The sequence below is a fragment of the Tursiops truncatus genome, chromosome 4 (genome assembly GCF_011762595.2).
Source record: "Tursiops truncatus isolate mTurTru1 chromosome 4, mTurTru1.mat.Y, whole genome shotgun sequence".
NCBI lineage: Eukaryota > Metazoa > Chordata > Mammalia > Artiodactyla > Delphinidae > Tursiops > Tursiops truncatus.
Genome location: NC_047037.1, coordinates 61,538,932 through 61,556,702, shown reverse-complemented (window position 1 = coordinate 61,556,702; position 17,771 = coordinate 61,538,932). Strand labels below are relative to the sequence as shown.

General features: G+C 36.4%; 1 protein-coding gene across 3 annotated transcripts in view; it reads right to left on the bottom strand.

Moving 5' to 3' along the window:
- Positions 1–17,771, bottom strand: part of VPS8 (VPS8 subunit of CORVET complex) — a 304,464-nt gene that overhangs the window by 270,614 nt on the left and 16,079 nt on the right. For all 3 annotated transcript variants that reach the window (XM_073803975.1, XM_019946111.3, XM_073803976.1), the window contains exons 5-7: positions 8,354–8,447; positions 3,903–3,935; positions 2,900–2,954 (exon numbers count right to left, since the gene is read on the bottom strand). In XM_073803975.1, coding sequence (XP_073660076.1) covers positions 2,900–2,954; positions 3,903–3,935; positions 8,354–8,447 — 182 coding nt within the window. The remainder of the gene's footprint in view (positions 1–2,899; positions 2,955–3,902; positions 3,936–8,353; positions 8,448–17,771) is intronic.

Genomic DNA, 17,771 nt, shown 5'->3' with positions numbered 1-17,771 from the left:
CTTTCAAGCAAATTTAAATCCATTTACTAAAACTCATTGTCCAAATATCTGATTCCCACAAAAATGAGTAAAATTTATTAACTGCATGATTAAAAATCCAAAGCCTAACTAGAATATTATGATCCTTTCTCAAAATGTTCATTATGGCATACTTTCTTTTTCATGAGACTGTAATGAAAGATTATTATTTCATCAAATCTACAAGAAAGTTGCTGGGGTCTAAAAAAATTAGAAAGCAGGCCCAAGAAAATTAAGAAGACAGTAATGAAAAACAATAAACTCTTCTTCTCTGTTAGTTTTTATTTTAAAAGACTTCATTTTTTTTTTTTTTTTTTTTTTTTTTTGCGGTATACGGGCCTCTCACTGTTGTGGCCTCTGCCATTGCGGAGCACAGGCTCCGGACGCGCAGGCTCAGCGGCCATGGCTCACGGGCAGAGCCGCTCCGCGGCATGTGGGATCTTCCCGGACCGGGGCACGAACCCATGTCCCCTGCATCGGCAGGCGGACTCTCAACCACTGCACCACCAGGGAAGCCCAAAAAGACTTCATTTTAATTTGTTGCAGTAAGCTCTGCATGGATTTGATTATAAGCAGGCACATATTCTTATAACCTTGCGGTAAGGAAGGGATATTAAAGCAGATAGAGTTGAAGAAAAGTGAGTACTGGTAAGTGGGAACAAAAATAAACATGTATTCTGCTGACAGATAAACACGTACATTGTATTTTATCCTCATTCATCTTAGTTCTTCCATTCTTTCCTTTATATATCTTGCAATTTGCCTCCTTTTCTCTCAGAACTGGGGAGAACTGCTTGGAAGTGTGGAAATGTACTGATCTTAGGATTCAGTATTCCTTGATTCTGAATTTGGCTCTGTACATGTCACTTAACCTCTCTGGTTCTCAATCACCTCATACGTAAATAAGGGGATTGAACTAAAAGTCCTATGAAGATCCTTTCCCAGAATTCTATCAATCTGATACCAACTATGCCCTCATAGGAAAACAAGCATTCCTACACGTGATAGGAGAGCAAGCTGGTAAAACTTTCTAGAAGACAATTAGGCAGTATACATCAGAAGTGTTTAAAATGTTCATACCCTGACCTCCGCAAGCCCACTTTTAGGAATTTGTCCTAAGGAAATAATCATGTGCACAAAAATGCAGTTACAAAGATGTTCATCACTCTACTTTTTGGTTAGAAACAACCTAAATGTCTTATAGTAGGAAACGATTAAGTAAAACGTGGCCATTAAAAATGATGTTACACAGAAACAGAATCACAGACATAGAAAACAAACTCACGGTTACCAAAGGAGAGGGGGAGGGGTAAATTAGAAGTTTGGGATTAGCAGATACAAACCACCATATATAACATAGATAAACAACAAGGTTCTACTGTATAGCATAGGGAACTATATTCAATATCCTGTAATAAACCATAATGGAAAAGAATATGAAAAAGAATATATAAATATATATATAAACTGAAGCGCTTTGATGTACACCAGAAACACAACACTGTAAATCGATCATACTTCAATAAAAAAAAAAAAGCTAATAACTTAATACAGAAAAAAATTATGTTACAGATGACTAATAATCACATGGAAAGATGTTCATTATAATGAAAATGCAGGTTACAAATTAACATGATCCCATTTGGGGGTGTGTACATATATATACACACATGTACAGGAAAAAAGATTAGAAGGCCATACAGAAATGTTAGGAATTATTCCTGGATGGCAGAATTTGGTGTATCTTCAACCTTTTGCTCATCTAAATATTTTATTATGAACACATATTATGGAATAAGAAAAAATTGTTGTTTAAAGAATCAATTCTAAAGTTCTCAAGAGAATTATATTTTTGTTTCCATTCTTCTCATCCCCAGACAAAAAAACTTTATTATTTATATCAATCGCCTTTGAAAAGACTAGTTGTTAAAAACACAGATAAATAAGGCTTTTGGCATAATGGAAAATTTATAAATAGGGAGTCAAATTGTTCAAAAACAAGGGAAAATAACTAGTTATTCACTCATACGATAAATAAAAATGCAAGGCCCACAGAGATCAAACTGTGGTTCTGCTATTAAGGTCTTCCCAGGTAATCCTTACACAATATCCTGTAGAGTCCTTACCAAAATGCAGTGTCATCAGGAATTCCATTTAAGAAAGTTGCAAAAGACTTAAGATCCATAGAGAACACTAAAAATGACAGGAAAATATTATCTAGTAGTTTTTAAGTAAACAGAACAAAATGTTCTGCTCACAGTATTGAATGCAAAAGCAAAGAAAGATTAAAACTAGGTTTATTTAGTCTCACGTAGGAAAAGAAAATGAGAAAATAGGACTATCACCTACCATACAAATAAAACTAGCTAAGTTCTCTTCTCAACCAAAAAAAGAAAGTGATTATGGGCTAAAAATTTTTCTGTTTAGAGGGATTTACAATGTAAATGAAAAAAAACACTGTCAGTAAGAGTTACTGAAAATTACTGAGAAAGCCTGGGAATCTCTTTCCCTGAAGATCTTTTCAAATACCTACTACTCAGATATGATTTAGAATAAAACATTAGCACCACCACAAACCAGAGGAACACGAAATGACAACCTCTCAACTTTATATCCTTTTTGTCTAGGTCTGCAGAGAGTCAAAAGATATGATATGATAGCTTATAAATTCATAAAGAAGAAAATAAACTTGCAATGAGCAACAAAATGAAGCTGAGTCAAGTAATTTTTAACTATAAAAACGCTGACTGCTACTTTTCAAGTTTTTCTGGCTTTTTTCAAAAAAATTAAGTTTACTATATAAACTGTGATTTTAAAGACATTATTAAAAAAACCCCAAATACTTAATATTTAAAATAAGGAAAGTAGTTAGAAAATTTACCAAATATTAAAGCCAATCCATGAGATGTACCCACTGCTATCAGACTCGACACTGCCTGAGAACAAAAGAGAAGATTACATTTTAAGACATTACAAGGATCTTGAAATAATCAGAATTGAATTTGCTGGTTTTCTTTCCTCTAGGCACCAGATAACATACCAACTATTATAAATAAGGAAAATTTCATCTAGGAGGCAAAACAGGAAATGAAACTCAGAACATCTTATTTCTGGGAATCCCTCTAAATTTACTCTAAGGGTAACAATATTAAAATATCATATGTTCAACATTATAGGCAAAAACATGCCACTTAACTTCCTCTAAAGCAATTTTTTGAAAAATTCAGGGGTCCACACAAAGTAAGAGGCACTTATGCTACCCAACCAAGAGCCTCCTACGAGTGTGGGAAAGGGACAAGAAAGCCCTTCTGCAGCTTATTCACAGGAGCCAAAAGGCACCAGAAATACTCAAAACCCAGCCCACTTCCTCACCAATTGACTATCTAATAAGAAAGCTACAGGAGGCAGCTGGAAATAGTTGAAAATAGAAAAGAGGGCACTAGTGTGCTTTCAATATCCCCCAGTTCTCTATAATCACTCCACAGATTTACTATTTGGCAGGCTTGGCAATGGAGTTCAGAGCTGTTAAGTGTACTATTTACCACAAAGTGATTTTACCAAACACTGTTTTCCACTCCCTATAACCAAAGCGAGGCCAAGTCACAGAAGGAGCAAATATACTTGGGCAGGGTAGCACCACATACAAATAAATTGGGAAAAGGCTAATCATTATTTTTCTTAAAAAACAAAACAAAAAGAGAAAACTGAAAATAGAAAGAATGAGAACATTCAACAAGGACAAATTTTAAACCTGATTACTGGCAGTAAATGACATGAATTAATTATCACAAAATTTATGTATAACTTTGAATATCGGAAGAATAAATCTAAGAAAACCTGATCAAATAGAAAGCTTACCTTTAAAGGATTTAAAGTATACTTACAATTGCTGTAGGCAAGCCAGCATCTACTTTGTCCTAAATAAAATTTTAAAAAAAAGTATTTGAAAAGACTTTCCCATTTTTAAGCACAAAATGGTATAAGGCCCTCTCTTTACATATACAATTCAGACAAGAGGTAGAACCGTCATTTTTGCCCCCAAATAAGAGAAACTACAAAAGTTGTATATACCAACAAAATATAAAGAGCACAAGAGCAGATCGTTTTCTTTTACTGTTTCAGGAAGGGTACTGATTATAAATGAAAATGTAAAGGGAAAGAGAGAGGAAAGAGATTCTATTTTCAATAATGTGAATAAACTATAAGTACTATGGGTCACAATGGTAAGAGTACATAAAGATTTTAAAAACGGAAACATATACTAAAGACATTCTTCCTCTAAGTAGGAGCTTCCTACCCAGCAGATTACAAAATAAGCCCTAAATAAAAATCATCAGCCATAAAAAGAAACGAAATTGAGTTATCTGTAGTGAGGTGGATGGACCTACAGTCTGTCATACAGAGTGCAGTCAGAAAGAGAAAAACAAATACCGTATGCTAACACATATGTATGGAATCTAAAAGAAAAAAAAAATGGTTCTGATGAACCTAGGGGCAGGACAGGAATAAAGACACAGACGTAGAGAATGGACTTGAGGAGGGGGGGAGGGGGAACGGTAAGCTGGGATGAAGTGAGAGAGTGGCATGGACATATATACACTATCAAACGTAAAATAGATAGCTAGTGGGAAGCAGCCGCACAGCACAGGGAGATCAGCTCGGTGCTTTATGACCACCTAGTGGGGTGGGATAGGGAGGGTGGGAGGGAGGGAGACGCAAGAGGGAGGAGATATGGGGATACATGTATATGTATAGGTGATTCACTTTGTTATACAGCAGAAACTAACACCATTGTAAAGCAATTATACTCCAATAAAGATGTTAAAAAAAATTAAAAATGAAAGGCAAAAAGAAATAAAATAATTTTTAAAATAAAAATAAATAAATAAAAGCCAGAGCAGGGTATATTCAGTCAGAATAAGAAAATCAAAACTTAAGTGCTAGTGCCAGCTCCTTACCAGTGACTGTGTGACCTCGGCACAGCCACCTAACCCTTCTGAGTATTAGTCCCCTTACCTGTTTGCAGAAAAGGCAAACACTGCCCTAGCTACCGCCATGAGTTGTCCTGAGGATCAAATTAAATGTAAAATATCCTAAAAATGTAAGGGTGTCTACTAATATTTGGTACTTCTGTAGCTTTGAATAATAACAAGGGCTTTCAATGATTAGAACTGTAGTAGCAAAGAGCTTTCAAATGTATTTATCACATTATTTGATACTCAAACCAGGAGAGATGGATCAAACAAGTAGTATTATTCTGATTTTCCAGATTAAGAAAACAGATTAAGATTCTTAAGATTCAGATTAAGTTTCAAAGAGCTTAAATTGACTTGCCCACAGTTATTCAGGAAGTGGTAGACTATGTCTAAAACTCAGGGTTTCCATTCCCAGACCAGGCTCTTTGGACCACTTCTGTATTTCTTTTCTGTCTGTCCCTGTCAGTGTGCTCAATTCATTATTATAATCTCTCAGAAGGCAGAATCTATTGTATCCAACTTTACAGAGCTTCCCAGGAACTAACCTAAAATACTTACACCAGGGCATGGAACTATGAGGAAGAACAATCACCAACGCTGCTATGTACAACGTTCTGGAGAGTAGGATATACTCAACTTTGTGTGGATGTGTGTGTGTAAAGGATGCCTAACATAATGCTGAACAATAAAGAAACATGCAACAAATATTTGATAAATGATTGATTTGTGTCCTGGACAGGGAAAAAGAATGAGCCAGCAAATGGAGAACATAAACTATATTCAAAATGGAACCTGAAAAATGCAATCAGAAGTCAGCTAACTTTCAAAGCTAAAACCCACAGATATGGGAAGCAATTTAGAGGATATATGAATAGAATTTTAGTGCTGGTGTTACGGCATCTTAGGATAGTGATTCTCAAAAGCCACGCGCGTTAGAATCACCTGGGATACCCGTTAAAATGCAAATCCCTAGCTACACTGCTAGAACTAGATTCCAATTCAGTAGGTCTGGGATGGTGCCCAGGAATCTGTATTTTCATAAGTATCCTAGGAGATTCTTATACAATGGACACATTTTGCAAAAACACTATGCCAAGGTATCCCCGTCATCTTAAGTGATCATAAAATGATAAATATCCTTTAAAATTAATTTGAATCCATTTTTTAACATCTTTATTGGAGTATAATTGCTTTACAATGATGTGTTTCTGCTTTATAGCAAAGTGAATCAGTTATACATATTCATATGTTCCCATATCTCTTCCCTCTTGCATCTCCCTCCCTCCCACCCTCCCTATCCCACCCCTCTAGCTGGTCACAAAGCACCGAGCTGATCTCCCTGTGCTATGCGGCTGCTTCCCACTAGCTATCTATTTTACGTTTGGTAGTGTATTTTAAATATAGTCACATGTCATATTACTTTGAGGAGGATTCCAAAATTAAACAATGAGGTTCACAACTCCAAAAGTTTCATCTCTCCTAAGTGTTCTCCAGGCACAGACTACAAGGCCATGATGATCAACGCCTTAGGCAGCCCTAAATAACATCACTATCCACATGGCTGAAAGCATTACTGAACAGCCATTCAGGAGAGAAACCCCAAAATATAACTAGCTTTACATGTTAATAAACCAACCATCACAGAAAAGCATACAATTTAAATTGAGCTGGTAATCCAAAATTAGGAAAGCAGAGTATGAAGACTGTCACAAGAAAAGCAGTTTTCATTTTAACATACCAAAGGAGCTCAGCCATGGCAATGAAATAAGAACAGAATGCAAACACTCTGGGATTTATTACAATTTTTCCCTCCTCTTCAAGAGAAAGGAGAAACCCTTTTAAATAACAGATTTATCTAATCATTGTTCAATGTCTGAGTTTTAGTTCAGTCTCCATTATTCAAAATATTTTTAAAACTGCACAGGTGGGTCAAATGACTGTTCTGGTTCATCTTGATTTTGAAAGGAATGAATTTCATCACCTACATCAGGATTAAATTCAGAAAACGTCATGGAAATGTAATCCTCAACAGGTGGTTCCCATTCTAGAAAATATGAGCTACTCTCCACCTACAAGAGGAAGGACAATTGCCCAGGTTTCCTCCATTGCTTGACTATCTCTCTATTTAAATTGACTTCATGATATATGAGCTGGGTCAGGGTATACCAACTGCCCGCAGAGAACACTTTTTCTTTCTTTCTTTTTTATTGTTTCTTTGGGGGGTTTTTTGGTTGTTGTTTTCGGGGGGGGGGGGGTTGTGTGTGTTTTTTGTGTTTGGTTTGGTTTGGTTTCTGCAATAAGAGCTTTCTCTAATAAACCTGAAGATTACAATGTGGTTATGGTGTCATAATGCCACTTCTGTATCAATCTCTTACCCTTGTGAAAAATCAAAACTTTGTCCAAACTGAATATGCAAAATACCAATTAAACTCCAGGAAAAGAACATAAAAACATATCAAAGTTCCTGGGGTATGAATCTGTCATCATCATCATTATTATTACTATTATTATTTACAGAACCTATATACTGAATTCAGAAAACCAAAACTGAAAGTCTGCGTAAAACTACAGGCCTTGAGGCCAAAGGAAAATTTGATAAAACATACCCGGATCAGCATCTATTGTCTTGATGGACTATTAAATATTTCTGCACTTAACACAGTACTCTAAATCATTTTCAAAAAAGACACAGATATTCTGTTCCAGCTATTATACACTGGCCACATTCACCAATACCACCCTCATTTCACAACAAAGAAGCACTAGACTTGGGAGCCAAAAACCCCAATTTTGAGTAACTGCTCTGCTATCTCCTAACCCAATGATGTAACACAAGTTAATGTCACCTCTCTGAGCCTGTCTTCTCATTTGTAAAATAGGATATGGCTCTCCCTACTTTCAAAGTTGTAAGAGTATATGAAATAAGGTACATGAAAAGACTTTTGTGAATTATAAAAAAATCACTCAGTTGTAAAAGATTCTGATCAATCATTTCTCCATATGAAAAGACTAAAAAAAACAAGCACTCTACCTCAACCAAATACACAAGACGGCAACTAAACTGCAAAGGAATTTAAAGAAAAAGCAGATAGTGTTTCTTTTAGGCTTGCTGCCATATTTCATTTAGGCACACCCGAGACTCTGGGCAGACCTTTATTTCATGGCTGCACTAATTTCTATGTCAAGATGTGTAGCTATGTCTTATGAGTCAAAAATAATCACACAAAACCCATGAAAGCCAGATTCTATTTTTCTTAAGCCTCGGGCCAAGAGAAGTGCTATGCTTTGTTTTATGCTCATTCCTACTTCATTATGCCATTGCAGGTTATAAAGTTGGGGGAAGAGAACAAAATACTTACAGCTGCAGACACTATTTGGGCAGAAATTCCCTTCAAAAGTGAATGTCGCATAACTGATCCATGGAGTGAAAAAGAATCAGGTAATTTCTTCTTTCTTAAAAAGAAAAAAAAAAGGAAAATGTTTAAGAATTGGAAAAAAAAATTGAAGAGGCAGGGTCTTTAAAACTTTGAAAGAAGAAAAAATAAAAACGAGAAAAGCATAAAACACTGTATTACTTTGTTAGCTCTGGTTTGCAAAGAGGTATAAAGTCTAACAGTCTCACGTTAAAATGTACTGAATCCACCCTGAGCCTCAGAGAAGCACAAGCAGGAAAATGAATAAAGCCACCATTTCTTTTTCACTGATTCAACCTGTTTCTTGCCCACCTTAAGAAATACAGCAAGAGGTTCTGCTACTCATCAGAAGGTTGCCTATAGAGCACCCCTGCTCACATGTCTACATTACCTCTACCTGCCTTCCACCTTTGCCACCTTTCTTGCCCTCCTGTTGTCTATAACGACCCTCTCATTCTCCAACCAACTGCCTCAAATTCCCTACTCATTACTCATTCTCTGATGCTCCTTTCACTTAACCTACGCATCACTGTACAAAAAATAATTTAACTTTTACCAAACATTGAACACCTACCCTATGTGACTAAACGTATGCTCTGGGGATACAAAAATAAGAAGGTCAAAGCTCCTACTCTCAAGGACCTCATATCCTAGCTAGAGGGACTAATGAGTAACTCACTCTTAAATTAAAGGATAAATGTTAGAAAAGAAAAATAAATAAAGCACTGCAGAAATGAAATGAAGAGTTTAATCCTGTTTATTAGGGAGCTATTAGGGAGAGCTATAGAAAACAAAAGGCATCTGAGCTGGCCTTGATAGATAACTAGGAGTCTGTCAGACAACAAAAAAGCACAAGCAATAATATGAAGATGTAATGGTGCACAGTGTGTGGAGAATGTAAGTACACAAAAGGCATGGACCAGGAGGACAGGAGTGGGAGTGCTCAGAGATAATGTCAAAATGGTAAGCAGGGTTCAGACTGATGCCATGCAAAGCAGTTCTGACATTACTATGCAGGCAAAAAGAAGACACCACAGCTTTTAAGCAGGTAGTGACCAAATCATCCAAAACATTTACGTTATAATGGTTCCATACAAATTTTAGGATTGTTTTTTCTGTGAAAAAATTTGTTATTGAAATTTTGATAGGGATTGCACTGAATCTATACATGGCTGTGGGCAGTATGAACATTTTAATTAATCCATGAACATGGGATATCTTTCCATTTGTGTTTTTTAATTTCATTCATCAATTCTTATAATTTTCTGTGTACAGCTCGTTCACCTCCTTGTTCCTAAACTTATTCCTAAGTATTTTATTGCTTTTGATGCCACTGTAAATGAGATTTTTATTACTTTTTTATATATTTCATTGTTAGTTTATAGAAACACAACTGATCCAAATCAAAGTAACCTTGAGAAAGAAGACCAAAGCTGGAGGCATCACACTTCCTGATTTCAAACTCTATTTCAAGCTACAGTAATCAAAACAGGATGGTACTGGCATTATAAAAGACACATAGATCAACGAACAAAACAGAGCCCAGAAATAACCACTTGCATATATTGTCAATTAATATTTGACAAAGGAGCCAAGAGCACTCAATGAGGAAAGAATATTCTCTCCAATAAATGGTGCTAGGAAAACTAGGTAATCACATGCAGAAGAATGAAACTGTACCCTTACCTTATGCCACTCACAAAGATTAAACAGATTAAATACTTAAACATAAGACCTGAAACCACAAAGCTCTTAGAAAAAAACAAAGGGAAAAACCTCCTTGACAGTGGTATTGGCAGCAATTTTTTGGTTATGTATGGAACCAAAAACACAAGCAACAAAAGCAGATATACATATAATATATATAAATATATATAAATGGGACTACATCAAACTAAAAAGCTTCTGCACAGCTAAAGAAACAATCAAAACATGAAAAGGCAACCTATGGAATAGCAAAAAATATCTGCAAACCATTAACCCCATAAGGGGTGAATAACCAAAATATATAAAGAACACTTATAACTCAAGAGCAAAAAACGATCTGAGTAAAAAAATGCACAGAGGACCTAAATAGGCATTTTTCCAAGGAACACAACAGATGGCCAACAGGTACATGAAAATGTGCTCAACATCACTAATCATCAGAGAAATGCATATGAAAACCACAATGAGATATCATCTCATATCCATTAGTATGGCTATTATCAAAAAAACAAAAGATAAGCGTTTGTGAGGATACAGAGAAAAAGGAATCCCCAGACACTGTTGGTGGGAATGTAAACTGGTGCAGTCACTATGGAAAATAGCATGGAGGGCCCTCAAAAAATTAAAACTAGAACTACCATGTGATCCAGCAATCCTACTTCTGGGTTGTATATTCAAAGGAAACAAAATCACTATCTCAAAGAGATACCTGCACTCGTATGTTCATTGCAGCATTATGCAAAATAGCCAAGATACGGAAACAACCTAAGTTAAATGTCCATCTACAGATGAATGGATACAGATGTGTATGCACATACACACACACACACACACACACACACACACACAATGGAATATTATTCAGCCATGAGAAAGAAGGAAATCCTGCCATTTGTGACAACACTGATGGACCTTGAGGGCATTATGCTACAAGAAATAAATCAGACAGAGCAGGACAAATACTGTATGATCTCACTTATAGTGGAATTTTAAAAAGCCAAACTCACAGAAAGACAGACTAAAATAGTGACATCCAGGGGCAGAGGGAAATACAGAGATGCTGGTCAAAGGGTATAAACTTCCAGTTTTAATATGAGTAAGTTCTGGGGATCTAATATACAGCATGGTGACTACAACAACACTGTGTTATATACTTGAAAGTTGCTAAGAGAGTAGATCTTAGATGTTCTCACTGCAAAAACAAAAAACAGGCGAATTATGTGAGGTGATAAGTAACCCTTCTGTGGTAATCATTTCACAACATATACATATATCAAAGAATCACGCAGAGGGAAGACAGCAGAAGCAAGAAGAATTACAATCCTGCAGCCTGTGGAACAAAAACCACATTCACAGAAAGATAGACAAGATGAAAAGGCAGAGGGCTATGTACCAGATGAAGGAACAAGATAAAACTCCAGAAAAACAACTAAATGAAGTGGAGATAGGCAACCTTCCAGAAAAAGAACTCAGAATAATGATAGTGAAGATGATCCAGGACCTCAGAAAAAGAATGGAGGCAAAGATCGAGAAGATGCAAGAAATGTTTAACAAAGACCTAGAAGAATTAAAGAACAAACAAACAGAGATGAACAATACAATAACTGAAATGAAAACTACACTAGAAGGAATAGCAGAATAACTGAGGCAGAAGAACAGATAAGTGACCTGGAAGACAGAATGGTGGAATTCACTGCTGTGGAACAGAATAAAGAAAAAAGATGAAAAGAAATGAACACAGCCTAAGAGACCTCTGGGACAACATTAAACGCAACAACATTCGCATTATAGGGGTCCCAGAAGGAGAAGAGAGAGAGAAAGGACCAGAGAAAGTATTTGAAGAGATTATAGTCGAAAACTTCCCTAACATGGGAAAGGAAATGGCCACCCAAGTCCAGGAAGCGCAGAGAGTCCCATACAGGATAAACCCAAGGAGAAAAATGCCGAGACACACAGTAATCAAACTGGCAAAAATTAAGGACAAAAAAAATTATTGAAAGCAGCAAGGGAAAAACGACAAATAACATACAAGGGAACTCCCATAAGGTTAATAGCTGATTTCTCAGCAGAAACTCTACAAACCAGAAGGGAGTGGCATGATATACTTAAAGTCATGAAAGGGAAGAACCTACAACCAAGATTACTCTACCCGGCAAGGATCTCATTCAGCTTCGATGGAGAAATCAAAAGCTTTACAGACAAGCAAAAGCTAAGAGAATTCAGCACCACCAAACCAGCTCTACAACAAATGCTAAAGGAACTTCTCTAAGTGGGAAACACAAGAGAAGAAAAGGACCTACAATAACAAACCCAAAACAATTAAGAAAATGGTCATAGGAACGTACATATCGATAATTACCTTAAACGTGAATGGATTAAATGCTCCAACAAAAAGACACAGGCTTGCTGAATGGATACAAAAACAAGACCCATATATATACTGTCTACAAGAGACTCACTTCAGATGCAGGGACACTCAGACTGAAAGTGAGGGGATGGAAAAAGATATTTCATGCAAACGGAAATCAAAAGAAAGCTGGAGTAGCAATACTCATATCAGATAAAATAGACTTTAAAATAAAGAATATTAAAAGAGACAAGGAAGGACACTACATAATGATCAGGGGATCAATCCAAGAAGAAGATATAACAATTATAAATATATATATGCACCCAACATAGGAGCACCTCAATACGTAAGGCAACTGCTAACAGCTATGAAAGAGGAAATTGACAGTAACACAATAATAGTGGGACAATTTAACACCTCACTTACACCAATGGACAGATCATCCAAAATGAAAATAAATAAGGAAACAGAAGCTTTAAATGACACAATGGACCAGATAGATTTAATTGACATTTACAGGACATTGCATCCAAAAACAGCAGATTACACTTTCTTCTCAGTGCGCACAGAACATTCTACGGGATAGATCACATCTTGGGTCACAAATCAAGCCTCAGTAAATTTAATAAAATTGAAATCATATCAAGCATCTTTTCTGACCACAACGTTATGAGATTAGAAATGAATTACAGGGAAAAAAACGTAAAAAACACAAACACATGGAGGCTAAACAATACATTACTAAATAACCAAGAGATCACTGAAGAAATCAAAGAGGAAATCAAAAAACACCTAGAGACAAATGACAATGAAAACATGATGATCCAAAACCTATGGGATGCAGCGAAAGCAGTTCTAAGAGGGAGGTGTATAGCTATACAAGTCTACCTCAAGAAACAAGAAAAATCTGAAATAAACAATCTAACATTACACCTAAAGGAACTAGAGAAAGAAAAACAAACAAAACCCAAAGTTAGCAGAAGGAAAGAAATCATACAGATCAGAGGAGAAGTAAATGAAATAGAAACAAAGAAAACAATAGCAAAGATCAATAACCCTAAAAGCTGGTTCTTTGAGAAGATAAACAAAATTGATAAACCATAAGCCAGACTCATCAAGAAAAAGAGGGCGAGTACTCAAATCAATAAAATTAGAAATGAAAAAGGAGAAGTTACAGATACCACAGAAATACAAAGCATCCTAAGAGACTACTACAAGCAACTCTAGGCCAATAAAATGGACAACCTGGAAGAAATGGACACATTCTTAGAAAGGTATAACGCTCCAGGACTGAACCAGGAAAAAATAGAAAATATGAACAGATCAATCACAAGTAATGAAATTGAAACTGTGATTAAAAATCTTCCAACAAACAAAAGTCCAGGAGCAGATGGTTTCACAGGTGAATTCTATCAAACATTTAGAGAAGAGCTAACACCCATCCTTCTCAAACTCTTCCAAAGAATTGCAGAGGAAGGAACACTCCCAAACTCATTCCATGAGGCCACCATCACCCTGATACCAAAACCAGACAAAGATACTACAAAAAAAGAAAATTACAGACCAACATCACTGATGAATACAGATGCAAAAATCCTCAACAAAATACTAGCAAAGAGAATCCAACAACACATTAAAAGGATCATACACCATGTTCAAGTGGGATTTATCCCAGGGATGCAAGGATTCTTCAATATACGCAAATCAATCGGTGTGATACACCATATTAACAAATTGAAGAATAAAAACCATATGATCCTCTCAATAGATGCAGAAAAAGCTTTTGACAAAATTCAACACCCATTTATGACAAAAACTCTCCAGAAAGTGCGCATAGGGGGAAACCTACCTCAACATAATAAAGGCCATATATGACAAACCCACAGCAAGCATCATTCTCAATGGTGAAAAACTGAAAGCATTTCCTCTAAGATCAGGAACAAGACAAGGATGTCCACTCTCGCCACTATTACTCAACATAGTTTTGGAAGTCCTAGCCACCACACTCAGAGAAGAAAAAGAAATAAAAGGAATACAAATTGGAAAAGAAGACGTTAAACTGTCACTGTTTGCAGATGACATGATACTATACATAGAGAATCCTGAAGATGCCACCAGAAAACTACTGGAGCTAATCAATGAAGTTGGTAAAGTAGCAGGATACAAAATTGATGCACAGAAATCTCTTGCATTCCTATACACTAATGATGAAAAATCTGAAAGAGAAATTAAGGAAACACTCCCATATACCATTACTACAAAAAGAATAAAACACCTAGGAATAAACCTACCTAGGGAGACAAAAGAGCTGTATGCAGAAAACTATAAGACAGTGATGAAAGAAATTAAAGATGATACCAACAGATGGAGAGATACACCATGTTCTTGGATTGGAAGAATCAATATTGTGAAAATGACTATACTACCCAAAGCAATCTACAGATTCAATGCAATCCCTATCAAATTACCAATGCCATATTTTACAGAACTAGAACAAAATATCTTAAAATTTGTATGGAGACACAAAAGTCCCCGAATAGACAAAGCAGTCTTGAGGGAAAAAAACGGAGCTGAAGGAATCAGACTCCCTGACTTCAGACTATACTACAAAGCTACAGTAATCAAGACAATATGGTACTGGCACAAAAACAGAAACATAGATCCATGGAACAAGATAGAAGGCCCAGAGATAAACCCACACACCTACAGTCAACTAATCTATGACAAAGGAGGCAAGGGTATATAATTGAGAAAAGACAGTCTCTTCAGTAAGTGGTGCTGGGAAAACTGGACAGCTACATGTAAAAGAATGAAATTAGAACACTCCCTAACACCATACACAAAAGTAAACTCAAAATGGAATAGAGACTTAAATGTAAGACTGGACACTATAAAACTCTTAGAGGAAAACATAGGAAGAACACTCTTTGACATAAATCACAGCAAGATCTTTTTTGATCCACCTCCTAGAGTAATGGAAATAAAAACAAAAATAAACAAATGGGACCTAACGAAACTTCAAAGCTTTTGCACAGCAAAGGAAACCATAAACAAGACGAAAAGACAACCCTCAGAATGGGAGAAAATATTTGCAAATGAAGCAACTGACAAAGGATGAATCTCCAAAATATATAAATAGCTCATGCAGTTCAATATTAAAAAAATGAACAACCCAATCCAAAAATGGGCAGAAGACCTAAATAGACATTTCTCCAAAGAAGACCTACAGATGGCCAAGAAGCACATGAAGAGCTGCTCAACATCACTAATTATTAGAGAAATGCAAATCAAAACTACAATGAGGTATCACCTCACACCAGTTAGAATGGGCATCATCAGAAAATCTACAAACAACAAATGGGTGTGGAGAAAAGGGAACCCTCTTGCACTGTTGGTGGGAATGTAAATTGATACAGCCAGTATGGAGGTTCCTTAGAAAACCAAAAACAGAACTACCATATGATCCAGCAATCCCACTACTGGGCATATACCCAGAAAAAAATATAATTCAAAAAGACACATGCACCCCAATGTTCACTGTAGCACCATTTACAATAGCCAGGTCATGGAAGCAACCTAAATGCCCATCGACAGACAAATGGATAAAGAAGATGTGGTGCATATATACAATGGAGTATTACTCAGCCATAAAAAGGAATGAAATTGGGTCATTTGTTGAGACGTGGATGGATCTAGAGACTGTCATACAGAGTGAAGTAAGTCAGAAAGAGAAAAACAAATATCGTATATTAACGCATGTATGTGGAGCCTAGAAATATGGTACAGATGAACCGGTTTGCAGGGCAGAAATTGAGACACAGATGTAGGGAACAAACGTATGGACACCAAGCGGGGAAAGCCACGGTGGGTGGGGGTGGTGGTGTGATGAATTCGGCAATTGAGATCGATACGTATACACTTATGTGCATAAAATTGCTGACTAATAAGAACCTGCTGTATAAAAAGATAAATAAAATAAAATTCAAAAATTAAAAAAAAAGAATCACATTGTATACCTTAAATCTACACAGTACTGCATGTCAATTATATCTCAATAAAGCTGAAAAAATTTAAGTTATTTATTTGTAGAAGAAAGTGATGAACAGGTTAATATATCCAGCCATGGCCCCTATCCCACAAGAGTTGACAACCTAAAGAAGACAGCACTGACACAGGCAAAATTTAAGAAGTCGAGGAAAAATACACCAACAACTTAGCCACATTAAAGTTACACATGAATTCAATAAAGTATTTACATTATGCTTCCTCCACTTCTCTTTCCTTTTCATGTGCTCTCCAAGAATTTGGAAGGTGAAAAGCAGCCAAAATGAAGTTATATAGGGTTAGAAGTCCTTTTCCCAAATCTTTAATCATCTCTGTGACTCTCCTCTGAACCCATTTCAAGGGAATGCAGAAACACTGGAGCTGTCCTTAGAGAGCAGGAGGAAGGTGGTGGAGGGAGGAGGGAGGGAACAGAAAGGTGGTGAGGTAAACCAAGCCTCACATTTCCACCACAGACACTGTACCAGGGGTGATGTGTGCACCCTCTAAGGGCTCTCCTGCTTCTGGGTGTCCCCAGCTATTATTATAGCTTCCTACTGTGTGTACAGAAGACAGTCGTCATGTCATCCACCTTTTTATCCTCTCCCCTCAACAGTGCCTAAATATTCAGGATCTAGCAAGCATTTTATTTCCACCTGAGTGGGCCTTCTACTTCCTATGCAGAGCTTCAGCAGGCCATACTGTATGCAAGTGTGATTTAAATGAATGCTTAACCAGAGAGCCCAGAAATAAACCCACACACCTATGGTCAATTAATCTTTGACAAAGCAGGCAAGAATATAAAACAGGAAAAAGACAGTCTCTTCAGCTATTGGTGCTGACAAAGTTGGACAGGTGCATGTAAATCAACGAAGTTAGAACACACCCTCTCATCATGCACAAAAATAAACTCAAAATGGCTTAAAGACTTAAACATAAGACATGACACCATAAAACTCCTAGAAGAGAATATAGGCAAAACATTCTCTGACATAAATCATACCAGTGTTTTCTTAGGTCAGTCTCCCAAGGCAACAGAAATAAAAACAAAAGTAAACAAATGGGACCTAATCAAACTTACAAGCTTTTGCACAGCAAAGGAAACCATAAACAAAACGAATGGGAGAAAGTATTTGCAAATGATGCACCCAACAAGGGCTTAATTTCCAAAATATACAAACAGCTCATACAATACAACAACAAAAAAACAAACAACCCAATTGAAAAACAGGCAGAAGACCTAAATAGACATTTCTCCAAAGAAGA